Here is a 27,461-nt window from a genome sequence, read left to right as displayed (position 1 = left end):
ACCTTCCTGGTGAGTGTGTTTCCATCTGTGTGTGTCTCCCTACCTTCCTGGTGAGTGTGTGTCCATCTGTGTGTGTCTCCCTACCTTCCTGGTGAGTGTGTTTCCATCTGTGTGTGTCTCCCTACCTTCCTGGTGAGTGTGTGTCTCCCTACCTTCCTGGTGAGTGTGCTTCCATCTGTGTGTGTGTCTCCCTACCTTCCTGGTGAGTGTGGGTGCATCTGTGTGTGTGTCTCCGTACCTTCCTGGTGAGTGTGCTTCCATCTGTGTGTGTGTCTCCCTACCTTCCTGGTGAGTGTGTTTCCATCTGGGTGTGTGTCTCCCTACCTTCCTGGTGAGTGTGTTTCCATCTGTGTGTGTGTCTCCCTACCTTCCTGGTGAGTGTGTGTCTCCCTACCTTCCTGGTGAGTGTGCTTCCATCTGTGTGTGTGTCTCCCTACCTTCCTGGTGAGTGTGGTTCCATCTGTGTGTGTGTCTCCCTACCTTCCTGGTGAGTGTGGTTCCATCTGTGTGTGTGTCTCCCTACCTTCCTGGTGAGTGTGGTTCCATCTGTGAGTGTGTCTCCCTACCTTCCTGGTGAGTGTGTGTCTCCCTACCTTCCTGGTGAGTGTGGTTCCATATGTGTGTGTGTCTCCCTACCTTCCTGGTGAGTGTGTTTCCAAATGTGTGTGTCTCCCTACCTTCCTGGTGAGTGTGTTTCCATCTGTGTGTGTCTCCCTACCTTCCTGGTGAGTGTGGTTCCATCTGTGTGTGTGTCTCCCTACCTTCCTGGTGAGTGTGTTTCCATCTGTGTGTGTCTCCCTACCTTCCTGGTGAGTGTGCTTCCATCTGTGTGTGTGTCTCCCTACCTTCCTGGTGAATGTGTGTCTCCCTACCTTCCTGGTGAGTGTGGTTCCATCTGTGTGTGTCTCCCTACCTTCCTGGTGAGTGTGCTTCCATCTGTGTGTGTCTCCCTACCTTCCTGGTGAGTGTGCTTCCATCTGTGTGTGTCTCCCTACCTTCCTGGTGAGTGTGCTTCCATCTGTGTGTGTGTCTCCCTACCTTCCTGGTGAGTGTGTGTCTCCCTACCTTCCTGGTGAGTGTGGTTCCATCTGTGTGTGTGTCTCCCTACCTTCCTGGTGAGTGTGTTTCCATCTGTGTGTGTCTCCCTACCTTCCTGGTGAGTGTGGTTCCATCTGTGTGTGTGTCTCCCTACCTTCCTGGTGAGTGTGTTTCCATCTGTGTGTGTGTCTCCCTACCTTCCTGGTGAGTGTGTTTCCATCTGTGTGTGTGTCTCCCTACCTTCCTGGTGAGTGTGTGTCTCCCTACCTTCCTGGTGAGTGTGTTTCCATCTGTGTGTGTGTCTCCCTACCTTCCTGGTGAGTGTGTTTCCATCTGTGTGTGTGTCTCCCTACCTTCCTGGTGAGTGTGCTTCCATCTGTGTGTGTGTCTCCCTACCTTCCTGGTGAGTGTGCTTCCATCTGTGTGTGTGTCTCCCTACCTTCCTGGTGAGTGTGTTTCCATCTGTGTGTGTGTCTCCCTACCTTCCTGGTGAGTGTGTTTCCATCTGTGTGTGTGTCTCCCTACCTTCCTGGTGAGTGTGTGTCTCCCTACCTTCCTGGTGAGTGTGCTTCCATCTGTGTGTGTGTCTCCCTACCTTCCTGGTGAGTGTGGTTCCATCTGTGTGTGTGTGTCTCCCTACCTTCCTGGTGAGTGTGGTTCCATCTGTGAGTGTGTCTCCCTACCTTCCTGGTGAGTGTGTGTCTCCCTACCTTCCTGGTGAGTGTGGTTCCATATGTGTGTGTGTCTCCCTACCTTCCTGGTGAGTGTGTTTCCAAATGTGTGTGTCTCCCTACCTTCCTGGTGAGTGTGTTTCCATCTGTGTGTGTCTCCCTACCTTCCTGGTGAGTGTGCTTCCATCTGTGTGTGTGTCTCCCTACCTTCCTGGTGAGTGTGTGTCTCCCTACCTTCCTGGTGAGTGTGGTTCCATCTGTGTGTGTGTCTCCCTACCTTCCTGGTGAGTGTGTTTCCATCTGTGTGTGTCTCCCTACCTTCCTGGTGAGTGTGGTTCCATCTGTGTGTGTGTCTCCCTACCTTCCTGGTGAGTGTGTTTCCATCTGTGTGTGTGTCTCCCTACCTTCCTGGTGAGTGTGTTTCCATCTGTGTGTGTGTCTCCCTACCTTCCTGGTGAGTGTGTGTCTCCCTACCTTCCTGGTGAGTGTGTTTCCATCTGTGTGTGTGTCTCCCTACCTTCCTGGTGAGTGTGTTTCCATCTGTGTGTGTGTCTCCCTACCTTCCTGGTGAGTGTGCTTCCATCTGTGTGTGTGTCTCCCTACCTTCCTGGTGAGTGTGGGTCCATCTGTGTGTGTGTCTCCGTACCTTCCTGGTGAGTGTGCTTCCATCTGTGTGTGTGTCTCCCTACCTTCCTGGTGAGTGTGTTTCCATCTGTGTGTGTGTCTCCCTACCTTCCTGGTGAGTGTGTTTCCATCTGTGTGTGTGTCTCCCTACCTTCCTGGTGAGTGTGTGTCTCCCTACCTTCCTGGTGAGTGTGCTTCCATCTGTGTGTGTGTCTCCCTACCTTCCTGGTGAGTGTGGTTCCATCTGTGTGTGTGTCTCCCTACCTTCCTGGTGAGTGTGGTTCCATCTGTGAGTGTGTCTCCCTACCTTCCTGGTGAGTGTGGTTCCATATGTGTGTGTGTCTCCCTACCTTCCTGGTGAGTGTGTTTCCAAATGTGTGTGTCTCCCTACCTTCCTGGTGAGTGTGTTTCCATCTGTGTGTGTCTCCCTACCTTCCTGGTGAGTGTGGTTCCATCTGTGTGTGTGTCTCCCTACCTTCCTGGTGAGTGTGTTTCCATCTGTGTGTGTCTCCCTACCTTCCTGGTGAGTGTGCTTCCATCTGTGTGTGTGTCTCCCTACCTTCCTGGTGAGTGTGTGTCTCCCTACCTTCCTGGTGAGTGTGGTTCCATTTGTGTGTGTCTCCCTACCTTCCTGGTGAGTGTGCTTCCATCTGTGTGTGTCTCCCTACCTTCCTGGTGAGTGTGGTTCCATCTGTGTGTGTGTCTCCCTACCTTCCTGGTGAGTGTGTTTCCATCTGTGTGTGTGTCTCCCTACCTTCCTGGTGAGTGTGTTTCCATCTGTGTGTGTGTCTCCCTACCTTCCTGGTGAGTGTGTGTCTCCCTACCTTCCTGGTGAGTGTGTTTCCATCTGTGTGTGTGTCTCCCTACCTTCCTGGTGAGTGTGTTTCCATCTGTGTGTGTGTCTCCCTACCTTCCTGGTGAGTGTGTCTCCCTACCTTCCTGGTGAGTGTGTGTCTCCCTACCTTCCTGGTGAGTGTGTTTCCATCTGTGTGTGTGTCTCCCTACCTTCCCGATGAGTGTGTTTCCATCTGTGTGTGTGTCTCCCTACCTTCCTGGTGAGTGTGTTTCCATCTGTGTGTGTCTCCCTACCTTCCTGGTGAGTGTGTGTCTCCCTACCTTCCTGGTGAGTGTGTGTCTCCCTACCTTCCTGGTGAGTGTGTGTCTCCCTACCTTCCTGGTGAGTGTGCTTCCATCTGTGTGTGTGTCTCCCTACCTTCCTGGTGAGTGTGTGTCTCCCTACCTTCCTGGTGAGTGTGTGTCTCCCTACCTTCCTGGTGAGTGTGTTTCCATCTGTGTGTGTGTTTCCATCTGTGTGTGTCTCCCTACCTTCCTGGTGAGTGTGGTTCCATCTGTGTGTGTGTCTCCCTACCTTCCTGGTGAGTGTGTGTCTCCCTACCTTCCTGGTGAGTGTGTTTCCATCTGTGTGTGTGTCTCCCTACCTTCCCGATGAGTGTGTTTCCATCTGTGTGTGTGTCTCCCTACCTTCCTGGTGAGTGTGTTTCCATCTGTGTGTGTGTCTCCCTACCTTCCTGGTGAGTGTGTTTCCATCTGTGTGTGTCTCCCTACCTTCCTGGTGAGTGTGCTTCCATCTGTGTGTGTCTCCGTACCTTCCTGGTGAGTGTGTTTCCATCTGTGTGTGTGTCTCCCTACCTTCCTGGTGAGTGTGTGTCTCCCTACCTTCCTGGTGAGTGTGTGTCTCCCTACCTTCCTGGTGAGTGTGTGTCTCCCTACCTTCCTGGTGAGTGTGCTTCCATCTGTGTGTGTGTCTCCCTACCTTCCTGGTGAGTGTGTGTCTCCCTACCTTCCTGGTGAGTGTGTGTCTCCCTACCTTCCTGGTGAGTGTGTTTCCATCTGTGTGTGTGTTTCCATCTGTGTGTGTCTCCCTACCTTCCTGGTGAGTGTGGTTCCATCTGTGTGTGTGTCTCCCTACCTTCCTGGTGAGTGTGTTTCCATCTGTGTGTGTGTCTCCCTACCTTCCTGGTGAGTGTGTTTCCATCTGTGTGTGTGTCTCCCTACCTTCCTGGTGAGTGTGTGTCTCCCTACCTTCCTGGTGAGTGTGTTTCCATCTGTGTGTGTGTCTCCCTACCTTCCTGGTGAGTGTGTTTCCATCTGTGTGTGTGTCTCCCTACCTTCCTGGTGAGTGTGCTTCCATCTGTGTGTGTGTCTCCCTACCTTCCTGGTGAGTGTGGGTCCATCTGTGTGTGTGTCTCCGTACCTTCCTGGTGAGTGTGCTTCCATCTGTGTGTGTGTCTCCCTACCTTCCTGGTGAGTGTGTTTCCATCTGTGTGTGTGTCTCCCTACCTTCCTGGTGAGTGTGTTTCCATCTGTGTGTGTGTCTCCCTACCTTCCTGGTGAGTGTGTGTCTCCCTACCTTCCTGGTGAGTGTGCTTCCATCTGTGTGTGTGTCTCCCTACCTTCCTGGTGAGTGTGGTTCCATCTGTGTGTGTGTCTCCCTACCTTCCTGGTGAGTGTGGTTCCATCTGTGAGTGTGTCTCCCTACCTTCCTGGTGAGTGTGTGTCTCCCTACCTTCCTGGTGAGTGTGGTTCCATATGTGTGTGTGTCTCCCTACCTTCCTGGTGAGTGTGTTTCCAAATGTGTGTGTCTCCCTACCTTCCTGGTGAGTGTGTTTCCATCTGTGTGTGTCTCCCTACCTTCCTGGTGAGTGTGGTTCCATCTGTGTGTGTGTCTCCCTACCTTCCTGGTGAGTGTGTTTCCATCTGTGTGTGTCTCCCTACCTTCCTGGTGAGTGTGCTTCCATCTGTGTGTGTGTCTCCCTACCTTCCTGGTGAGTGTGTGTCTCCCTACCTTCCTGGTGAGTGTGGTTCCATTTGTGTGTGTCTCCCTACCTTCCTGGTGAGTGTGCTTCCATCTGTGTGTGTCTCCCTACCTTCCTGGTGAGTGTGGTTCCATCTGTGTGTGTGTCTCCCTACCTTCCTGGTGAGTGTGTTTCCATCTGTGTGTGTGTCTCCCTACCTTCCTGGTGAGTGTGTTTCCATCTGTGTGTGTGTCTCCCTACCTTCCTGGTGAGTGTGTGTCTCCCTACCTTCCTGGTGAGTGTGTTTCCATCTGTGTGTGTGTCTCCCTACCTTCCTGGTGAGTGTGTTTCCATCTGTGTGTGTGTCTCCCTACCTTCCTGGTGAGTGTGTCTCCCTACCTTCCTGGTGAGTGTGTGTCTCCCTACCTTCCTGGTGAGTGTGTTTCCATCTGTGTGTGTGTCTCCCTACCTTCCCGATGAGTGTGTTTCCATCTGTGTGTGTGTCTCCCTACCTTCCTGGTGAGTGTGTTTCCATCTGTGTGTGTGTCTCCCTACCTTCCTGGTGAGTGTGTTTCCATCTGTGTGTGTCTCCCTACCTTCCTGGTGAGTGTGCTTCCATCTGTGTGTGTCTCCCTACCTTCCTGGTGAGTGTGTTTCCATCTGTGTGTGTGTCTCCCTACCTTCCTGGTGAGTGTGTGTCTCCCTACCTTCCTGGTGAGTGTGTGTCTCCCTACCTTCCTGGTGAGTGTGTGTCTCCCTACCTTCCTGGTGAGTGTGCTTCCATCCTGTGTGTGTGTCTCCCTACCTTCCTGGTGAGTGTGTTTCCACCTTCCTGGTGAGTGTGTGTCTCCCTACCTTCCTTCCATCTGTGTGTGTGTTTCCATCTGTGTGTGTTCCACCTTCCTGGTGAGTGTGGTTCCATCTGTGTGTGTGTCTCCCTACCTTCCTGGTGAGTGTGTTTCCATCTGTGTGTGTGTCTCCCTACCTTCCTGGTGAGTGTGTTTCCATCTGTGTGTGTGTCTCCCTACCTTCCTGGTGAGTGTGTGTCTCCCTACCTTCCTGGTGAGTGTGTTTCCATCTGTGTGTGTGTCTCCCTACCTTCCTGGTGAGTGTGTTTCCATCTGTGTGTGTGTCTCCCTACCTTCCTGGTGAGTGTGCTTCCATCTGTGTGTGTGTCTCCCTACCTTCCTGGTGAGTGTGGGTCCATCTGTGTGTGTGTCTCCTGTACCTTCCTGGTGAGTGTGCTTCCATCTGTGTGTGTGTCTCCCTACCTTCCTGGTGAGTGTGTTTCCATCTGTGTGTGTGTCTCCCTACCTTCCTGGTGAGTGTGTTTCCATCTGTGTGTGTGTCTCCCTACCTTCCTGGTGAGTGTGTGTCTCCCTACCTTCCTGGTGAGTGTGCTTCCATCTGTGTGTGTGTCTCCCTACCTTCCTGGTGAGTGTGGTTCCATCTGTGTGTGTGTCTCCCTACCTTCCTGGTGAGTGTGGTTCCATCTGTGAGTGTGTCTCCCTACCTTCCTGGTGAGTGTGTGTCTCCCTACCTTCCTGGTGAGTGTGGTTCCATATGTGTGTGTGTCTCCCTACCTTCCTGGTGAGTGTGTTTCCAAATGTGTGTGTCTCCCTACCTTCCTGGTGAGTGTGTTTCCATCTGTGTGTGTCTCCCTACCTTCCTGGTGAGTGTGGTTCCATCTGTGTGTGTGTCTCCCTACCTTCCTGGTGAGTGTGTTTCCATCTGTGTGTGTCTCCCTACCTTCCTGGTGAGTGTGCTTCCATCTGTGTGTGTGTCTCCCTACCTTCCTGGTGAGTGTGTGTCTCCCTACCTTCCTGGTGAGTGTGGTTCCATTTGTGTGTGTCTCCCTACCTTCCTGGTGAGTGTGCTTCCATCTGTGTGTGTCTCCCTACCTTCCTGGTGAGTGTGTGTTTCCATCTGTGTGTGTGTCTCCCTACCTTCCTGGTGAGTGTGTTTCCATCTGTGTGTGTGTCTCCCTACCTTCCTGGTGAGTGTGTTTCCATCTGTGTGTGTGTCTCCTACCTTCCTGGTGAGTGTGTGTGTCTCCCTACCTTCCTGGTGAGTGTGTTTCCATCTGTGTGTGTGTCTCCCTACCTTCCTGGTGAGTGTGTTTCCATCTGTGTGTGTCTCCCTACCTTCCTGGTGAGTGTGTTCCATCTGTGTGTGTCTACCTTCCTGGTGAGTGTGTGTCTCCCTACCTTCCTGGTGAGTGTGTTCTCCATTCCTGTGTGTGTTCCATTTGTGTGTGTCTCCCTACCTTCCTGGTGAGTGTGTTTCCATCTGTGTGTGTCTCCCTACCTTCCTGGTGAGTGTGTTTCCATCTGTGTGTGTGTCTCCCTACCTTCCTGGTGAGTGTGTTTCCATCTGTGTGTGTCTCCTACCTTCCTGGTGAGTGTGCTTCCATCTGTGTGTGTCTCCCTACCTTCCTGGTGAGTGTGTTTCCATCTGTGTGTGTGTCTCCCTACCTTCCTGGTGAGTGTGTTTCCATCCCTACCTTCCTGGTGAGTGTGTGTCTCCCTACCTTCCTGGTGAGTGTGTGTCTCCCTACCTTCCTGGTGAGTGTGTTTCCATCTGTGTGTGTGTCTCCCTACCTTCCTGGTGAGTGTGTTTCCATTCCTGGTGAGTGTGTGTCTCCCTACCTTCCTGGTGAGTGTGTTTCCATCTGTGTGTGTGTGAGTGTGTTTCCATCTGTGTGTGTCTCCCTACCTTCCTGGTGAGTGTGGTTCCATCTGTGTGTGTGTCTCCCTACCTTCCTGGTGAGTGTGTTTCCATCTGTGTGTGTGTCTCCCTACCTTCCTGGTGAGTGTGTTTCCATCTGTGTGTGTGTCTCCCTACCTTCCTGGTGAGTGTGTGTCTCCCTACCTTCCTGGTGAGTGTGTGTCTCCCTACCTTCCTGGTGAGTGTGTTTCCATCTGTGTGTGTGTTTCCATCTGTGTGTGTCTCCCTACCTTCCTGGTGAGTGTGGTTCCATCTGTGTGTGTGTCTCCCTACCTTCCTGGTGAGTGTGTTTCCATCTGTGTGTGTGTCTCCCTACCTTCCTGGTGAGTGTGTTTCCATCTGTGTGTGTGTCTCCCTACCTTCCTGGTGAGTGTGTGTCTCCCTACCTTCCTGGTGAGTGTGTTTCCATCTGTGTGTGTGTCTCCCTACCTTCCTGGTGAGTGTGTTTCCATCTGTGTGTGTGTCTCCCTACCTTCCTGGTGAGTGTGCTTCCATCTGTGTGTGTGTCTCCCTACCTTCCTGGTGAGTGTGGGTCCATCTGTGTGTGTGTCTCCGTACCTTCCTGGTGAGTGTGCTTCCATCTGTGTGTGTGTCTCCCTACCTTCCTGGTGAGTGTGTTTCCATCTGTGTGTGTGTCTCCCTACCTTCCTGGTGAGTGTGTTTCCATCTGTGTGTGTGTCTCCCTACCTTCCTGGTGAGTGTGTGTCTCCCTACCTTCCTGGTGAGTGTGCTTCCATCTGTGTGTGTGTCTCCCTACCTTCCTGGTGAGTGTGGTTCCATCTGTGTGTGTGTCTCCCTACCTTCCTGGTGAGTGTGGTTCCATCTGTGAGTGTGTCTCCCTACCTTCCTGGTGAGTGTGTGTCTCCCTACCTTCCTGGTGAGTGTGGTTCCATATGTGTGTGTGTCTCCCTACCTTCCTGGTGAGTGTGTTTCCAAATGTGTGTGTCTCCCTACCTTCCTGGTGAGTGTGTTTCCATCTGTGTGTGTCTCCCTACCTTCCTGGTGAGTGTGGTTCCATCTGTGTGTGTGTCTCCCTACCTTCCTGGTGAGTGTGTTTCCATCTGTGTGTGTCTCCCTACCTTCCTGGTGAGTGTGCTTCCATCTGTGTGTGTGTCTCCCTACCTTCCTGGTGAGTGTGTGTCTCCCTACCTTCCTGGTGAGTGTGGTTCCATTTGTGTGTGTCTCCCTACCTTCCTGGTGAGTGTGCTTCCATCTGTGTGTGTCTCCCTACCTTCCTGGTGAGTGTGGTTCCATCTGTGTGTGTGTCTCCCTACCTTCCTGGTGAGTGTGTTTCCATCTGTGTGTGTGTCTCCCTACCTTCCTGGTGAGTGTGTTTCCATCTGTGTGTGTGTCTCCCTACCTTCCTGGTGAGTGTGTGTCTCCCTACCTTCCTGGTGAGTGTGTTTCCATCTGTGTGTGTGTCTCCCTACCTTCCTGGTGAGTGTGTTTCCATCTGTGTGTGTGTCTCCCTACCTTCCTGGTGAGTGTGTTCCATCTTCCTGGTGAGTGTGTCTCCCTACCTTCCTGGTGAGTGTGTTTCCATCTGTGTGTGTGTCTCCCTACCTTCCCGATGAGTGTGTTTCCATCTGTGTGTGTGTCTCCCTACCTTCCTGGTGAGTGTGTTTCCATCTGTGTGTGTGTCTCCCTACCTTCCTGGTGAGTGTGTTTCCATCTGTGTGTGTCTCCTACCTTCCTGGTGAGTGTGCTTCCATCTGTGTGTGTCTCCCTACCTTCCTGGTGAGTGTGTTTCCATCTGTGTGTGTGTCTCCCTACCTTCCTGGTGAGTGTGTGTCTCCCTACCTTCCTGGTGAGTGTGTGTCTCCCTACCTTCCTGGTGAGTGTGTGTCTCCCTACCTTCCTGGTGAGTGTGCTTCCATCTGTGTGTGTGTCTCCCTACCTTCCTGGTGAGTGTGTGTCTCCCTACCTTCCTGGTGAGTGTGTTTCCATCTGTGTGTGTGTTTCCATCTGTGTGTGTCTCCCTACCTTCCTGGTGAGTGTGGTTCCATCTGTGTGTGTGTCTCCCTACCTTCCTGGTGAGTGTGTTTCCATCTGTGTGTGTGTCTCCCTACCTTCCTGGTGAGTGTGTTTCCATCTGTGTGTGTGTCTCCCTACCTTCCTGGTGAGTGTGTGTCTCCCTACCTTCCTGGTGAGTGTGTTTCCATCTGTGTGTGTGTCTCCCTACCTTCCTGGTGAGTGTGTTTCCATCTGTGTGTGTCTCCCTACCTTCCTGGTGAGTGTGTTTCCATCTGTGTGTGTGTCTCCCTACCTTCCTGGTGAGTGTGTCCATCTGTGTGTGTGTCTCCCTACCTTCCTGGTGAGTGTGTTCCATCTGTGTGTGTGTCTCCCTACCTTCCTGGTGAGTGTGTTTCCATCTGTGTGTGTGTCTCCCTACCTTCCTGGTGAGTGTGTTTCCATCTGTGTGTGTGTCTCCCTACCTTCCTGGTGAGTGTGTGTCTCCCTACCTTCCTGGTGAGTGTGTTTCCATCTGTGTGTGTGTCTCCCTACCTTCCTGGTGAGTGTGTTTCCATCTGTGTGTGTGTCTCCCTACCTTCCTGGTGAGTGTGCTTCCATCTGTGTGTGTGTCTCCCTACCTTCCTGGTGAGTGTGGGTCCATCTGTGTGTGTGTCTCCCTACCTTCCTGGTGAGTGTGCTTCCATCTGTGTGTGTGTCTCCCTACCTTCCTGGTGAGTGTGTTTCCATCTGTGTGTGTGTCTCCCTACCTTCCTGGTGAGTGTGTTTCCATCTGTGTGTGTGTCTCCCTACCTTCCTGGTGAGTGTGTGTCTCCCTACCTTCCTGGTGAGTGTGCTTCCATCTGTGTGTGTGTCTCCCTACCTTCCTGGTGAGTGTGGTTCCATCTGTGTGTGTGTCTCCCTACCTTCCTGGTGAGTGTGGTTCCATCTGTGAGTGTGTCTCCCTACCTTCCTGGTGAGTGTGTGTCTCCCTACCTTCCTGGTGAGTGTGGTTCCATATGTGTGTGTGTCTCCCTACCTTCCTGGTGAGTGTGTTTCCAAATGTGTGTGTCTCCCTACCTTCCTGGTGAGTGTGTTTCCATCTGTGTGTGTCTCCCTACCTTCCTGGTGAGTGTGGTTCCATCTGTGTGTGTGTCTCCCTACCTTCCTGGTGAGTGTGTTTCCATCTGTGTGTGTCTCCCTACCTTCCTGGTGAGTGTGCTTCCATCTGTGTGTGTGTCTCCCTACCTTCCTGGTGAGTGTGTGTCTCCCTACCTTCCTGGTGAGTGTGGTTCCATTTGTGTGTGTCTCCCTACCTTCCTGGTGAGTGTGCTTCCATCTGTGTGTGTCTCCCTACCTTCCTGGTGAGTGTGTTTCCATCTGTTCCATCTGTGTGTGTGTCTCCCTACCTTCCTGGTGAGTGTGTTTCCATCTGTGTGTGTGTCTCCCTACCTTCCTGGTGAGTGTGTGTTCCCTACCTTCCTGGTGAGTGTGTTTCCATTCCTGTGTGTGTGTCTCCCTACCTTCCTGGTGAGTGTGTTTCCATCTGTGTGTGTGTCTCCCTACCTTCCTGATGAGTGTGTTTCCATCTGTGTGTGTCTCCCTACCTTCCTGGTGAGTGTGTTTCCATCTGTGTGTGTGTCTCCCTACCTTCCTGGTGAGTGTGTTTCCATCTGTGTGTGTCTCCCTACCTTCCTGGTGAGTGTGTTCCATCTGTGTGTGTCTCCCTACCTTCCTGGTGAGTGTGTTTCCATCTGTGTGTGTGTCTCCCTACCTTCCTGGTGAGTGTGTGTCTCCCTACCTTCCTGGTGAGTGTGTGTCTCCCTACCTTCCTGGTGAGTGTGTGTCTCCCTACCTTCCTGGTGAGTGTGCTTCCATCTGTGTGTGTGTCTCCCTACCTTCCTGGTGAGTGTGTGTCTCCCTACCTTCCTGGTGAGTGTGTGTCTCCCTACCTTCCTGGTGAGTGTGTTTCCATCTGTGTGTGTGTTTCCATCTGTGTGTGTCTCCCTACCTTCCTGGTGAGTGTGGTTCCATCTGTGTGTGTGTCTCCCTACCTTCCTGGTGAGTGTGTTTCCATCTGTGTGTGTCTCCCTACCTTCCTGGTGAGTGTGTTTCCATCTGTGTGTGTGTCTCCCTACCTTCCTGGTGAGTGTGTGTCTCCTACCTTCCTGTGTGTGTTTCCATCTGTGTGTGTGTCCCTACCTTCCTGGTGAGTGTGTTTCCATCTGTGTGTGTGTCTCCCTACCTTCCTGGTGAGTGTGCTTCCATCTGTGTGTGTGTCTCCCTACCTTCCTGGTGAGTGTGGGTCCATCTGTGTGTGTGTCTCCGTAGTGTGTTCCCTACCTTCCTGGTGAGTGTGTTTCCATCTGTGTGTGTGTCTCCCTACCTTCCTGGTGAGTGTGTTTCCATCTGTGTGTGTCTCCCTACCTTCCTGGTGAGTGTGTGTCTCCCTACCTTCCTGGTGAGTGTGTTTCCATCTGTGTGTGTGTCTCCCTACCTTCCTGGTGAGTGTGTTTCCATCTGTGTGTGTGTCTCCCTACCTTCCTGGTGAGTGTGTTCCATCTGTGTGTGTGTCTCCCTACCTTCCTGGTGAGTGTGGGTCCATCTGTGTGTGTGTCTCCGTACCTTCCTGGTGAGTGTGCTTCCATCTGTGTGTGTGTCTCCCTACCTTCCTGGTGAGTGTGTTTCCATCTGTGTGTGTGTCTCCCTACCTTCCTGGTGAGTGTGTTTCCATCTGTGTGTGTGTCTCCCTACCTTCCTGGTGAGTGTGTGTCTCCCTACCTTCCTGGTGAGTGTGCTTCCATCTGTGTGTGTGTCTCCCTACCTTCCTGGTGAGTGTGGTTCCATCTGTGTGTGTGTCTCCCTACCTTCCTGGTGAGTGTGGTTCCATCTGTGAGTGTGTCTCCCTACCTTCCTGGTGAGTGTGTGTCTCCCTACCTTCCTGGTGAGTGTGGTTCCATATGTGTGTGTGTCTCCCTACCTTCCTGGTGAGTGTGTTTCCAAATGTGTGTGTCTCCCTACCTTCCTGGTGAGTGTGTTTCCATCTGTGTGTGTCTCCCTACCTTCCTGGTGAGTGTGGTTCCATCTGTGTGTGTGTCTCCCTACCTTCCTGGTGAGTGTGTTTCCATCTGTGTGTGTCTCCCTACCTTCCTGGTGAGTGTGCTTCCATCTGTGTGTGTGTCTCCCTACCTTCCTGGTGAGTGTGTGTCTCCCTACCTTCCTGGTGAGTGTGGTTCCATTTGTGTGTGTCTCCCTACCTTCCTGGTGAGTGTGCTTCCATCTGTGTGTGTCTCCCTACCTTCCTGGTGAGTGTGGTTCCATCTGTGTGTGTGTCTCCCTACCTTCCTGGTGAGTGTGTTTCCATCTGTGTGTGTGTCTCCCTACCTTCCTGGTGAGTGTGTTTCCATCTGTGTGTCTCCTACCTTCCTGGTGAGTGTGTGTGTTCCATCTGTGTGTGTGTCTCCCTACCTTCCTGGTGAGTGTGTTTCCATCTGTGTGTGTCTCCCTACCTTCCTGGTGAGTGTGTTTCCATCTGTGTGTGTCTCCCTACCTTCCTGGTGAGTGTGTTTCCATCTGTGTGTGTGTCTCCTACCTTCCTGGTGAGTGTGTTTCCATCTGTGTGTGTGTCTCCCTACCTTCCTGGTGAGTGTGTGTCTCCCCTACCTTCCTGGTGAGTGTGTGTCTCCCTACCTTCCTGGTGAGTGTGTTCCATCTGTGTGTGTGTCTCCCTACCTTCCTGGTGAGTGTGTGTCTCCCTACCTTCCTGTGTGTGTGTCTCCCTACCTTCCTGGTGAGTGTGTTTCCATCTGTGTGTGTGTTTCCATCTGTGTGTGTCTCCCTACCTTCCTGGTGAGTGTGGTTCCATCTGTGTGTGTGTCCCCTACCTTCCTGGTGAGTGTGTTTCCATCTGTGTGTGTGTCTCCCTACCTTCCTGGTGAGTGTGTTTCCATCTGTGTGTGTGTCTCCCTACCTTCCTGGTGAGTGTGTGTCTCCCTACCTTCCTGGTGAGTGTGTTTCCATCTGTGTGTGTGTCTCCCTACCTTCCTGGTGAGTGTGTTTCCATCTGTGTGTGTGTCTCCCTACCTTCCTGGTGAGTGTGCTTCCATCTGTGTGTGTGTCTCCCTACCTTCCTGGTGAGTGTGGGTCCATCTGTGTGTGTGTCTCCGTACCTTCCTGGTGAGTGTGCTTCCATCTGTGTGTGTGTCTCCCTACCTTCCTGGTGAGTGTGTTTCCATCTGTGTGTGTCTCCCTACCTTCCTGGTGAGTGTGTTTCCATCTGTGTGTGTGTCTCCCTACCTTCCTGGTGAGTGTGTGTCTCCCTACCTTCCTGGTGAGTGTGCTTCCATCTGTGTGTGTGTCTCCCTACCTTCCTGGTGAGTGTGGTTCCATCTGTGTGTGTGTCTCCCTACCTTCCTGGTGAGTGTGGTTCCATCTGTGAGTGTGTCTCCCTACCTTCCTGGTGAGTGTGTGTCTCCCTACCTTCCTGGTGAGTGTGGTTCCATATGTGTGTGTGTCTCCCTACCTTCCTGGTGAGTGTGTTTCCAAATGTGTGTGTCTCCCTACCTTCCTGGTGAGTGTGTTTCCATCTGTGTGTGTCTCCCTACCTTCCTGGTGAGTGTGGTTCCATCTGTGTGTGTGTCTCCCTACCTTCCTGGTGAGTGTGTTTCCATCTGTGTGTGTCTCCCTACCTTCCTGGTGAGTGTGCTTCCATCTGTGTGTGTGTCTCCCTACCTTCCTGGTGAGTGTGTGTCTCCCTACCTTCCTGGTGAGTGTGGTTCCATCTGTGTGTGTCTCCCTACCTTCCTGGTGAGTGTGCTTCCATCTGTGTGTGTCTCCCTACCTTCCTGGTGAGTGTGGTTCCATCTGTGTGTGTGTCTCCCTACCTTCCTGGTGAGTGTGTTTCCATCTGTGTGTGTGTCTCCCTACCTTCCTGGTGAGTGTGTTTCCATCTGTGTGTGTGTCTCCCTACCTTCCTGGTGAGTGTGTGTCTCCCTACCTTCCTGGTGAGTGTGTTTCCATCTGTGTGTGTGTCTCCCTACCTTCCTGGTGAGTGTGTTTCCATCTGTGTGTGTGTCTCCCTACCTTCCTGGTGAGTGTGTCTCCCTACCTTCCTGGTGAGTGTGTGTCTCCCTACCTTCCTGGTGAGTGTGTTTCCATCTGTGTGTGTGTCTCCCTACCTTCCCGATGAGTGTGTTTCCATCTGTGTGTGTGTCTCCCTACCTTCCTGGTGAGTGTGTTTCCATCTGTGTGTGTGTCTCCCTACCTTCCTGGTGAGTGTGTTTCCATCTGTGTGTGTCTCCCTACCTTCCTGGTGAGTGTGCTTCCATCTGTGTGTGTCTCCCTACCTTCCTGGTGAGTGTGTTTCCATCTGTGTGTGTGTCTCCCTACCTTCCTGGTGAGTGTGTGTCTCCCTACCTTCCTGGTGAGTGTGTGTCTCCCTACCTTCCTGGTGAGTGTGTGTCTCCCTACCTTCCTGGTGAGTGTGCTTCCATCTGTGTGTGTGTCTCCCTACCTTCCTGGTGAGTGTGTGTCTCCCTACCTTCCTGGTGAGTGTGTGTCTCCCTACCTTCCTGGTGAGTGTGTTTCCATCTGTGTGTGTGTTTCCATCTGTGTGTGTCTCCCTACCTTCCTGGTGAGTGTGTGTCTCCCTACCTTCCTGGTGAGTGTGTGTCTCCCTACCTTCCTGGTGAGTGTGTTTCCATCTGTGAGTGTGGTTCCATCTGTGTGTGTGTCTCCCTACCTTCCTGGTGAGTGTGGTTCCATCTGTGTGTGTGTCTCCCTACCTTCCTGGTGTGTGTGTTTCCATCTGTGTGTGTGTCTCCCTACCTTCCTGGTGTGTGTGTTTCCATCTGTGTGTGTGTCTCCCTACCTTCCCGATGAGTGTGCTTCCATCTGTGTGGTTGATGAAGACTCCTCTCCTCAGACCTTCGTCATACGGCCAGTACCCTCCTTCTGGCTGGACACTGCTGATACCCGGGTCCTGTAGAGGGAGGAGAGGGTTAGTACCCCTAGAGGGGGGAAGAGAGGGTTAATACCCCTAGAGGGGGAGGGTTAATACCCCTAGAGGGGGGAGGAGAGGGTTAATACCCCTAGAGGGGGAGGAGAGGGTTAATACCCCTAGAGGGGGAGGAGAGGGTTAATACCCCTAGAGGGGGAGGAGAGGGGTAATACCCTAGAGGGGGAGGAGAGGGGTAATACCCCTAGAGGGGGAGGAGAGGGTTAATACCCCTAGAGGGGGAGGAGAGGGTTAATACCCCTAGAGGGGAAGGGAGAGGGTTAATACCCCTAGAGGGGGAAGGAGAGGGTTAATACCCCTAGAGGGGGAAGGAGAGGGTTAATACCCCTAGAGGGGGAGGAGAGGGTTAATACCCCTAGAGGGGAGGAGAGGGTTAATAACCTAGAGGGGGAGGAGAGGGTTAATACCCTAGAGGGGGAGGAGAGGGTTAATACCCCTAGAGGGGGAGGAGAGGGTTAATACCCCTAGAGGGGGAGGAGAGGGTTAATACCCCTAGAGGGGGAGGAGAGGGTTAATACCCCTAGAGGGGGAGGAGAGGGTTAATACCCCTAGAGGGGGAGGAGAGGGTTAATACCCCTAGAGGGGGAGGAGAGGGTTAATACCCCTAGAGGGGGAGGAGAGGGTTAATACCCCTAGAGGGGGAGGAGAGGGTTAATACCCTAGAGGGGGAGAGGAGAGGGTTAATACCCCTAGAGGGGGAGGAGAGGGTTAATACCCCTAGAGGGGGAGGAGAGGGTTAATACCCCTAGAGGGGGAGGAGAGGGTTAATACCCCTAGAGGGGAGGAGAGGGTTAATACCCCTAGAGGGGGAGGAGAGGGTTAATACCCCTAGAGGGGGGAGGAGAGGGTTAATACCCCTAGAGGGGGAAGGAGAGGGTTAATACCCCTAGAGGGGGGAGGAGAGGGTTAATACCCCTAGAGGGGGGAGGAGAGGGTTAATACCCCTAGAGGGGGAGGAGAGGGTTAATACCCCTAGAGGGGGGAGGAGAGGGTTAATACCCCTAGAGGGGGGAGGAGAGGGTTAATACCCCTAGAGGGGGAGGAGAGGGGTAATACCCCTAGAGGGGGAGGAGAGGGGTAATGTACCAGCATCATGACGTAGCGCTGTCCGTGGCTGTGCAGGTCTTTCACCATGTCAGGCAGGGTCGAGAAGGCCGTGGGGTCAAAGGTGAAGTCTAGAGAACGGTCCATGTAGTCTATATCATTCCACTGCACATCCTGGAACACACAACCACACACACTGTGATTCCACAAGACCGTCCCTGTTCCATGCAGAAGAGAACAGTGAACACACACTGAGGGAGTCAGCGGAACGTACCTGAGGTATTCCATAGTTCCTCATGTTATATACACACATATATACACACACACTGAGGGAGTCAGCGGAACGTACCTGAGGTATTCCATAGTTCCTCATGTTATATACACACATATATACACACACACTGAGGGAGTCAGTACCTGAGGTATTCCATAGTTCCTCATGTTGTTGACGACGTCCCAGGTGGCATTGCTACTTCCGTAACCCCAGCGACAGAGATGGTACCCCAGCGCCCAGTACACAGGCATGGCGGGGTAACCTGAGAGAGGTGACGGTCGAGAATCAGACAGTGACGACTTCCAAGGACACGAGGAAGAAATAGGTCCTTATCTTTCTGTAGACTGACCTACGACCTCCAAATACTGTCCAATCACAGAGGCCGGATCGGGACCCAGAAAGACGTAGAAGTCCAGGATCCCACCGATGGTGCGCCAGGTGATGGCAGGGCCCGGCTGGAGGGCCACGTCTACAGAACCAACATCCACAGAGCATTCATAAACACGCCATAAAGACCACACAGCATCACTCAGACAGCATCACTCAGACAGCATCACTCAGAGCATCACCCACAGCATCACTCAGACAGCATCACTCACAGCATCACTCACAGCATCACTCAGACATCACACACAGCATCACTCAGACATCACACACAGCATCACACACAGCATCACTCACAGCATCACTCAGACATCACACACAGCATCACTCAGACATCACACACAGCATCACTCACAGCATCACTCAGACATCACACACAGCATCACTCACAGCATCACTCAGACATCACACACAGCATCACTCACAGCATCACTCAGACATCACACACAGCATCACTCACAGCATCACTCAGACATCACACACAGCATCACTCACAGCATCACTCAGACATGACACACAGCATCACTCAGACATCACACACAGCATCACTCAGACATCACACACAGCATCACTCAGACATCAACGGAGATTCAAGATGCTGAAGGTAAGAGGTGGTTGAAATGGAACAGGCCAGCGCCTGACCCATCGTGTCCCAGTAAACAGGAGCTAGAGTAAAGGTAGTAATGGTAGTAATGGGACGTGGCCACTGACCCATCATGTCCCAGTAAACAGGAGCTAGAGTAAAGGTAGTAAAGGTAGTAATGGGACGTGGCCACTGACCCATCATGTCCCAGTAAACAGGATCTAGAGTAAAGGTAGTAATGGTAGTAATGGGACGTGGCCACTGACCCATCATGTCCCAGTAAACAGGATCTAGAGTAAAGGTAGTAAAGGTAGTAATGGGACGTGGCCACTGACCCATCGTGTCCCAGTAAACAGGAGCTAGAGTAAAGGTAGTAATGGTAGTAATGGGACGTGGCCACTGACCCATCATGTCCCAGTAAACAGGAGCTAGAGTAAAGGTAGTAAAGGTAGTAATGGGACGTGGCCACTGACCCATCATGTCCCAGTAAACAGGAGCTAGAGTAAAGGTAGTAAAGGTAGTAATGGGACGTGGCCACTGACCCATCATGTCCCAGTAAACAGGAGCTACAGTAAAGGTAGTAATGGTAGTAATGGGACGTGGCCACTGACCCATCATGTCCCAGTAAACAGGAGCTAGAGTAAAGGTAGTAATGGTAGTAATGGGACGTGGCCACTGACCCATCATGTCCCAGTAAACAGGATCTAGAGTAAAGGTAGTAATGGGACGTGGCCACTGACCCATCGCGTTGCTGTTGAGCAGGAAGAATCCATGTGCTGTCCCCGTCCCTCCCTCATCCATCGCCAGGTAGAAGGGATGAACCCCGTACAGGTTAGTCAGCTCCTACAGACACAGGATATAGAATAGAGTCATGGTCAGGTAGAAGGGATGAGGTCCTACAGACACAGGATATAGAATAGAGTCATGGTCAGGTAGAAGGGATGAGGTACTACAGACACAGGATATAGGATAGAGTCATGGTCAGGTAGAAGGGATGAGGTCCTACAGACACAGGATATAGAATAGAGTCATGGTCAGGTAGAAGGGATGAGGTCCTACAGACACAGGATATAGAATAGAGTCATGGTCAGGTAGAAGGGATGAGGTCCTACAGACACAGGATATAGAATAGAGTCATGGTCAGGTAGAAGGGACGAGGTCCTACAGACACAGGATATAGAATAGAGTCATGGTCAGGTAGAGGGGATGAGGTCCTACAGACACAGGATATAGAATAGAGTCATGGTCAGGTAGAAGGGATGAGGTCCTACAGACACAGGATATAGAATAGAGTCATGGTCAGGTAGAAGGGATGAGGTCCTACAGACACAGGAAATAGAATAGAGTCATGGTCAGGTAGAAGGGATGAGGTCCTACAGACACAGGATATAGAATAGAGTCATGGTCAGGTAGAAGGGATGAGGTCCTGCAGACACAGGAAATAGAATAGAGTCATGGTCAGGTAGAAGGGATGAGGTCCTACAGACACAGGATATAGAATAGAGTCATGGTCAGGTAGGAGGGATGAGCTCCTACAGACACAGGATATAGAATAGAGTCATGGTCAGGTAGAAGGGATGAGGCCCTACAGGTCAATATGTGGTCTGGAGACGGGAGTCGTTACCGTGGGCGCCACGTCTCTAGCCCACATGGTGAGGGTGTTCCAGTGGATGTCGTGTAGGAAGGAGGAGCGGTGTTCTCCCAGCCCATAGATGTACTGACTGGACAGACTGCTGGACAGCTGGAGGAACTGGTCACAGTAGAACAGAGGAGCTACCGTGGTGTTGAGGCTGGGGGGGGGCAGAGAGAGACAACATGAAGCACAGAGGAGCTACCGTGGTGTTGAGGCTGGGGGAGACAGAGAGAGACAACATGAAGCACAGGCATTATGTTAAATCAAAATAAACTATCCCAATTCCCAGATTACTCCAACCAGACTACAGAGAGAGAGAGAGAGACAGAGAGTAGAGACTACCGAGAGAGAGTAGAGACTACAGCGAGAGAGAGACAGAGAGTAGAGACTACCGAGAGAGAGTAGAGACTACAGAGAGAGAGAGAGACAGAGTAGAGACTACCGAGAGAGAGTAGAGACTACAGAGAGAGAGAGAGACAGAGAGTAGAGACTACCGAGAGAGAGTAGAGACTACAGAGAGAGAGAGAGACCGAGAGACAGAGTAGACTACAGAGAGAGAGAGACAGAGTAGAGACTACAGAGAGAGAGAGAGAGACAGAGTAAAGACTACAGAGAGAGAGAGAGACAGAGTAGAGACTACAGAGAGAGAGACAGAGAGACAGAGTAGAGACTACAGAGAGAGAGAGAGAGACAGAGTAGAGACTACAGAGAGAGAGAGAGAGAGAGAGACAGAGTAGAGACTACAGAGAGACAGAGAGACAGAGTAGAGACTACAGAGAGAGAGAGAGACAGAGAGACAGAGTAGAGACTACAGAGAGAGAGACAGAGAGAGAGAGAGACAGAGTAGAGACTACAGAGAGAGAGACAGAGTAGAGACTACAGAGAGAGAGAGAGAGAGACAGAGTAGAGACTACAGAGAGAGAGACAGAGAGAGAGAGAGACAGAGTAGAGACTACAGAGAGAGAGACAGAGAGACAGAGTAGAGACTACAGAGAGAGAGAGAGAGACAGAGTAGAGACAGAGAGAGAGAGACAGAGTAGAGACTACAGAGAGAGAGACAGAGAGAGAGTAGAGACTACAGAGAGAGAGACAGAGAGACAGAGTAGAGACTACAGAGAGAGAGAGAGAGAGACAGAGTAGAGACTACAGAGAGAGAGACAGAGTAGAGACTACAGAGAGAGAGACAGAGAGACAGAGTAGAGACTACAGAGAGAGAGACAGAGAGACAGAGTAGAGACTACAGAGAAAGAGAGAGAGAGAGAGAGTAGAAACCACAGAGAGAGAGAGACAGAGAATAACTCATGCATACAGCACAGCTCCTGTGGAAGTTCTCGTAACGATGATGCCAAACGGCTCATTGGACAGCTCCACAGAGTAGGCGGGACTAGAGGCCTTCTCTGTGGCCTTGGGCACGGCGATTGGCACCTCGAACCGCGACTCAGATGGGTCGGTGATCTGAACATAACAAAAGAGAGATGAATGATATGACGGCCAAAGACCCCAGAGATCTGACACGGGGACTGAATTCATGTGTGTGTGCACTTCTACCTGTGTGTGTGTGTGTGTGTGTGTGTGTGTGTGTATGAGCGAGCATTAATGTGTGTCTATACAGTACTTTCATGTGCATCTGTCTGTATTTATGTGTGTGTGCGCACTTCTGCCTGTGTGTGTGAGCATTAATTTGCGTGTGTATACAGTACATTCATGTGCGTCAGTATGTATGTATTGGTGTGTGTGTGTGTGTGTGTATACAGTACATTAATGTGTGTCAGTATGTATGTATTGGTGTGTGTGTGTGTGTGTGTACAGTACATTAATGTGCGTCAGTATGTATGTATTGGTGTGTGTGTGTGTGTATACAGTACATTAATGTGCGTCAGTATGTATGTATTGGTGTGTGTGTGTGTGTATACAGTACATTAATGTGCGTCAGTATGTATGTATTGGTGTGTGTGTGTGTACAGTACATTAATGTGTGTCAGTATGTATGTATTGGTGTGTGTGTGTGTGTGTATACAGTACATTCATGTGCGTCAGTATGAATGTATTGGTGTGTGTGTGTGTATACAGTACATTAATGTGCGTCAGTATGTATGTATTGGTGTGTGTGTGTGTATACAGTACATTAATGTGCGTCAGTATGTATGTATTGGTGTGTGTGTGTGTACAGTACATTAATGTGTGTCAGTATGTATGTATTGGTGTGTGTGTGTGTGTATACAGTACATTAATGTGCGTCAGTATGTATGTATTGGTGTGTGTGTGTGTACAGTACATTAATGTGTGTCAGTATGTATGTATTGGTGTGTGTGTGTACAGTACATTAATGTGTGTCAGTATGTATGTATTGGTGTGTGTGTGTATACAGTACATTCATGTGCGTCAGTATGTATGTATTGGTGTGTGTGTGTGTGTGTATACAGTACATTAATGTGCGTCAGTATGTACAGTGGGGCAAAGAACTTAAAAAGATGAGAGGCCTGTAATTTTCATCACACTTCAACTATGACAGACAAAATGAGAAAACAAATCCAGAAAATCACATTGTAGGACTTTTAATGAATTTATTTGCAAATTATGGTGGGAAATAAGAGACCATTTTTTTCTCATTTTGTCCATCATAGTTGAAGTGTACCTATGATGAAAATTACAGGCCTCTCTCATCTTTTTAAGTGGGAGAACTTGCACAATTGGTGGCTGACTAAATACTTTTTTGCCCCACTGTATGTATTGGTGTGTCCTCCCTGCCTCCTCACCCTGACTCAGAGCTTGTTGTCTGTGTGTCAGTATGTATGTAATGGTGTGTCCTCCCTGCCTCGGAGCCTGTTGTCTGTGTGTCAGTATGTATGTAATGGTGTGTCCTCCCTGCCTCGGAGCCTGTTGTCTGTGTGTCAGTATGTATGTAATGGTGTGTCCTCCCTGCCTCGGAGCCTGTTGTCTGTGTGTCAGTATGTATGTATTGGTGTGTCCTCCCTGCCTCCTCACCCTGACTCGGAGCCTGTTGTCTGTGTGTCAGTATGTATGTAATGGTGTGTCCTCCCTGCCTCGGAGCCTGTTGTCTGTGTGTCAGTATGTATGTAATGGTGTGTCCTCCCTGCCTCGGAGCCTGTTGTCTGTGTGTCAGTATGTATGTAATGGTGTGTCCTCCCTGCCTCCTCACCCTGACTCGGAGCCTGTTGTCTGTGTGTCAGTATGTATGTAATGGTGTGTCCTCCCTGCCTCCTCACCCTGACTCGGAGCCTGTGCTCGGTCTCATAGAGGAGCTCCAGCTGTAAGGTCAGAATGTCTTTAGGGTAGTAGGTCTTCACCGTCTTCACCAGAGTTCCTGTCTGACCCAGGTCTGTGGCGTTAACAGACACCAGGGAGTAGGAGGGGAACCCAGGAGGGTAGAAACACCAGGGAACACCGTTCCTCCCCGGGGCAGTGGAGAAGGAGGAGGCAGGGATGAAGCAACAGTTCCTCGTCTCACACAACTCCCTGGTCACCACCACCCCTCTCTCTGGGTAGCAGTCAAACCTCCAGGCCTCTGGGACCACTCCACAAGCCTGGGGCTCTGGTAGGGCTCTACCCCCGTCTCCCCCACCCGTCCCTGGGGAGCCCCTGGGCGACGGGGCCCTGTGGGGGACGCTGTTGGAGGGGGCTTGGAGCCAGAAGATGGTCACCAGAAGCCAGAGGCCACAGACCAGGAGCAGCAGGGAGCCCAGGGAGATGAGGGCCGTGGTGGCAGAACAAGAGGGCCTCCGAGGCAGCAGGGGGCGCTCTGTCTCCTCTGGATCCTTCCCCTGAAATCACAATGACAGTTACAGTTTGACTGCAATACGACACAATACTAAACAGTAGAGTACACGACAGTACAAAACCCTGGTGTAGTCTGGGTAAGAACGTGAGCCCTGCAGGAGCCTTGGCCTGTGCGAGTCAGAACGGCTCATAGGGGCAGGAGCCTATCTCCTGTTTCTGCAGTGTGAGGCAGCTTGATGTACAGTACACCCTCTGCAGGGGTGCAGGACACTAGTCAATCACCTGCCAGTCTGTTTCTGCAGCTTGGTGTACAGTGGGTCCTGGACAGGACACTAGTCAATCATCTGAGTACCAGTCTGTTTCTGCAGCTTGGTGTACAGTGGGTCCTGGACAGGACACTAGTCAATCATCTGAGTGCCAGTCTGTTTCTGCAGCTTGGTGTACAGTGGGTCCTGGACAGGACACTAGTCAATCACCTGAGTGCCAGTCTGTTTCTGCAGCTTGGTGTACAGTGGGTCCTGGGCAGGACACTAGTCAATCACCTGAGTGCCAGTCTGTTTCTGCAGCTTGGTGTACAGTGGGTCCTGGGCAGGACACTAGTCAATCACCTGACAGTCTGTTTCTGCAGCTTGGTGTACAGTGGGTCCTGGACAGGACACTAGTCAATCACCTGAGTGCCAGTCTGTTTCTGCTCTTTTGTAAAAATGCAGGGGTGTAAAGGTTGAGGTACTATGCACAGTACCAGTCAAAGGTTTGGACACAACTACTCATTTAAGAGATTCCTTTAATGTTTGACTATTTTCTACATTGTAGAATAACAGTGAAGACATCAAGACTATGAAATAACACATATGGAATCATGTAGTAACCAACAACAACAACAAAGTGTTGAACAAATCCAAATATTCTAGATTCATTTACATTACATTTAAGTCATTTAGCAGACGCTCTTATCCAGAGCGACTTACAAATTCTTCAGAGTAGCCACCCTTTGCCTTGATGACAGCTTTGCACACTCTTGGCATACTCTCAACCAGCTTCATGAGGTAGTCACCTGGAATGCATTTCAATTAACAGGTGTGCCTTGTTAAAAGTACATTTGTTGAATTTATTTCCTTCTTAATGCATTTGAGACAGTTGTGTTGTGACATGGTAGGGGTGGTATACAGAAAATAGCCCTATTTGGTAAAAGACCATGTCTATATTATGGCAAGAACAGCTCAAATAAGCAAAGAGAAACGACGGTCCATCATTACTTTAAGACATGAAGGTCAGTCAATAAGGAACATTTTCAGAACTTTCTTCAAGTGCAGTCGCAAAAACCATCAAACGCTATGATGAAACTGGCTCTCATGAGGACCTCCACAGGAAAGGAAAACCCAGAGTTACCTCTGCTGCAGAGGATACGTTCATTAGAGCTACCAGCCTCGGATTGCAGCCAAATAAATGCTTCACAGAATAACAGACATCTCAACATAAACAATATTTTGATTTGTTTAACACTTTTCTGATTACTACATGATTCCATATGTGTTATTTCATAGTTTTGATGTCTTCACTATTATTCTACAATGTAGACAATTAGTAAAAAATAAAGAAAAACCCTTTGAATGAGTAGGTGTCCTAAACTTTTGACTGGTACTGTAGGGTTAGGGTAAAAATGTGACTACATTACTATACATGACAGAATCCCACTAGAGTGTCAGGGAGTTCTCACCTCCTCCCGTACAGGAGCCTCCTCTGAAGCAGCAGCGTTGGTGAACTGGACATCCTCTGGGCTCAGTCGCTTATAAGACACCATCTACACAGAGACCAGGACAACGTAGACGGGTGAGGACACTACAGACACAGGTAGCGGCATATCAAACCCAGTGTTTGGTTTACAGATATCGTAAAGACTTATGTACACACATCTCCAGTAAGCCGACTGGCTAGTAGATTCGACTGTATCATATAGTTAGATAAGATTGCATACATAGCTTCATAAATTTGACATTGCCGAATAGCCTTGCTAGACTTTCGACCCGTAGACAGCCAACACAAGCGGTGCTGTAAATGCCAAAGGTTAAATGATCTGGCCACCTCGGCTGGGGATACTAGCTGAGTTTACCTCAACTACACGATATCTTATTACGGGGATTTAATAAACAAAAACGAGGCTGTGAAAGTAAGGTTACCTAAACAACTAGCTAGTTAGTATCCCTCTAACTTAGCTTGCGTGCCGTTTTACCAAAGTATCCACGATAAATGTGTTATTGATTAAACGTCCTCTGCCACATAACACAGGATGGTGAAGGACGAGGCTTTGTGAGGACAGTAACATTAGCTGGTTAGCCCTGTAGCCAACATTAGGCTTGTTTGAGTAGCAATCTAACGTTAGTTTCCTTGGATACGAGATAAAAGAAAGCGACACCACGAACGTTTCTTACCTCGACTGTTTGTCTCGGGTTTCTCACTAATAATAATAATAATAATAATAATACACGTTCCCTCGATGTAGGTTTTTTGAAAACGTGTCTAGCATGCCGTCGTCTCTCCTTCCATAAACATGTTGTTGTTCTCTCAGGCTTCTGTTCTTCTTCCGTGGATTTAACGGCGGTCGGGATTCACCGTTAACGGTGCACTACCGCCACCTACTGTACTGGAGTCAGAAAAACGGAAGAACTAAATAAAATCTGACAGCCCCGTGTCTCTTAATTAAAGAAAACAAAAGCTTGGATACTATATCTGTCGAGGTTCTACCCAGTGAACTCTTTACACTTTGTGCCCAGGCAAGTCCCAGCCAGTGAGGTCAAAGATGGTGGATAAATGATGTCCCACTCAGGCTGTTTCCCATTGAAACAAAAAATATTCAGTTCCGTTCTGCTCGACAGGGTGGCTCTCCCTTTGACACCAATGCATTAGCAGCTAGAGCTAGTCTGCGAAGTTCATTAACCATATATGGACCAGAAAGAGAAAAAAATAGGGAGTGGGATGTCTTGCATTCTCTTCCATCTCTGCTGAGGTGCGTTGACCGTGCAGAACATGGCAGCCTTGCTTGTTACGCTGTTCGAGTCAAATTAGAGACGGTTAGCGAGCTGAAACATCATCCGTATCGGGGAATAATTCTGATGTTCAGTGTGTGGCAGCACATTAAATGTGTGAACGTCAATGTATCAAATAATATGTTTTGAAGTGATTTGGTTTTCCTATCAGATGTAATGACTTATTCAACCGGCTGTTTCCAACTCCAAGACTGGTCAAACAGGGTTTCAACTCGAGTTAGGGAAACCCTGAGGTAAAGGATGGCCTCCTCAATTCCATCTCTTCCTGCCCCCCTAAAGCCTCTGCCCACATCAGTCCCTAAAGCCTCTGCATCATTACTACCCATATCAGTCCCTAAAGCCTCTGCCCACATCAGTCCCTAAAGCCTCTGCATCATTACTGCCCATATCAGTCCCTAAAGCCTCTGCCCATATCAGTCCCTAAAGCCTCTGCATCATTACTGCTCATATCAGTCCCTAAAGCCTCTGCACTGCTTATTGAATTCTCCCCTTCCACCTCCCCTCAGGGCCCGTTTAGCCAACACATCAACTACCTCATCCCCCTCCACCCCCCACATGCGCTGGGACTCAAGCACTTCTCACCTGTATACCCATTGTTCTCTCTTCCTAGAGCTGGCCGCCAAGCCGGAGTCCGGACTTGAACCCGATTGAACATCTCTGGAGAGACCTGAAAATAGCTGTGCCGCGATGCTCTCCATCCAACCTGACAGAACTTGAGAGGATCTGCAGAGAAGAATGGGGAAAAACTCCCCAAATACAGGTGTGCCAAGCTTGTAGCTTCAAACCCAATAAGACTCGAGGCTGTAGTCGCTGCCAAAGGTGCTTCAACAAAGTACTGAGTAAAGGGTCTGAGTACTTATGTAAATGTGATATTTCTGTTTTGTATTTTAATACATTTGCAAAAAATGTTTAAAAAACCAGTTTTTGCTTTGTCATTATGAGGTATTGTGATGTCATTGAGGTATTGTGATGTCATTAT

At 50.5% G+C, this 27,461-nt stretch overlaps 1 protein-coding gene across 1 annotated transcript in view; it reads right to left on the bottom strand.

The window, feature by feature from the left end:
- Window positions 1–26,032, bottom strand: part of gaa2 (alpha glucosidase 2) — a 54,878-nt gene extending 28,846 nt beyond the window's left edge. The window contains exons 1-10 of the mRNA XM_065000949.1: window positions 25,868–26,032; window positions 25,156–25,239; window positions 22,928–23,482; window positions 21,010–21,155; window positions 19,692–19,857; window positions 18,808–18,910; window positions 17,450–17,569; window positions 17,244–17,362; window positions 16,869–17,000; window positions 15,636–15,746 (exon numbers count right to left, since the gene is read on the bottom strand). Of these exons, the coding sequence (XP_064857021.1) occupies window positions 15,636–15,746; window positions 16,869–17,000; window positions 17,244–17,362; window positions 17,450–17,569; window positions 18,808–18,910; window positions 19,692–19,857; window positions 21,010–21,155; window positions 22,928–23,482; window positions 25,156–25,239 (1,536 nt within the window). The 5' untranslated portion in view covers window positions 25,868–26,032. The remainder of the gene's footprint in view (window positions 1–15,635; window positions 15,747–16,868; window positions 17,001–17,243; window positions 17,363–17,449; window positions 17,570–18,807; window positions 18,911–19,691; window positions 19,858–21,009; window positions 21,156–22,927; window positions 23,483–25,155; window positions 25,240–25,867) is intronic.
- Window positions 26,033–27,461: the final 1,429 nt, after the last annotated feature.

The sequence above is a fragment of the Oncorhynchus nerka genome, linkage group LG15 (genome assembly GCF_034236695.1).
Source record: "Oncorhynchus nerka isolate Pitt River linkage group LG15, Oner_Uvic_2.0, whole genome shotgun sequence".
NCBI classification, from domain to species: domain Eukaryota; kingdom Metazoa; phylum Chordata; class Actinopteri; order Salmoniformes; family Salmonidae; genus Oncorhynchus; species Oncorhynchus nerka.
The sequence above is the reverse complement of the archived record's forward strand: the minus strand, read 5'-3'. Positions and strand labels throughout refer to the sequence as shown.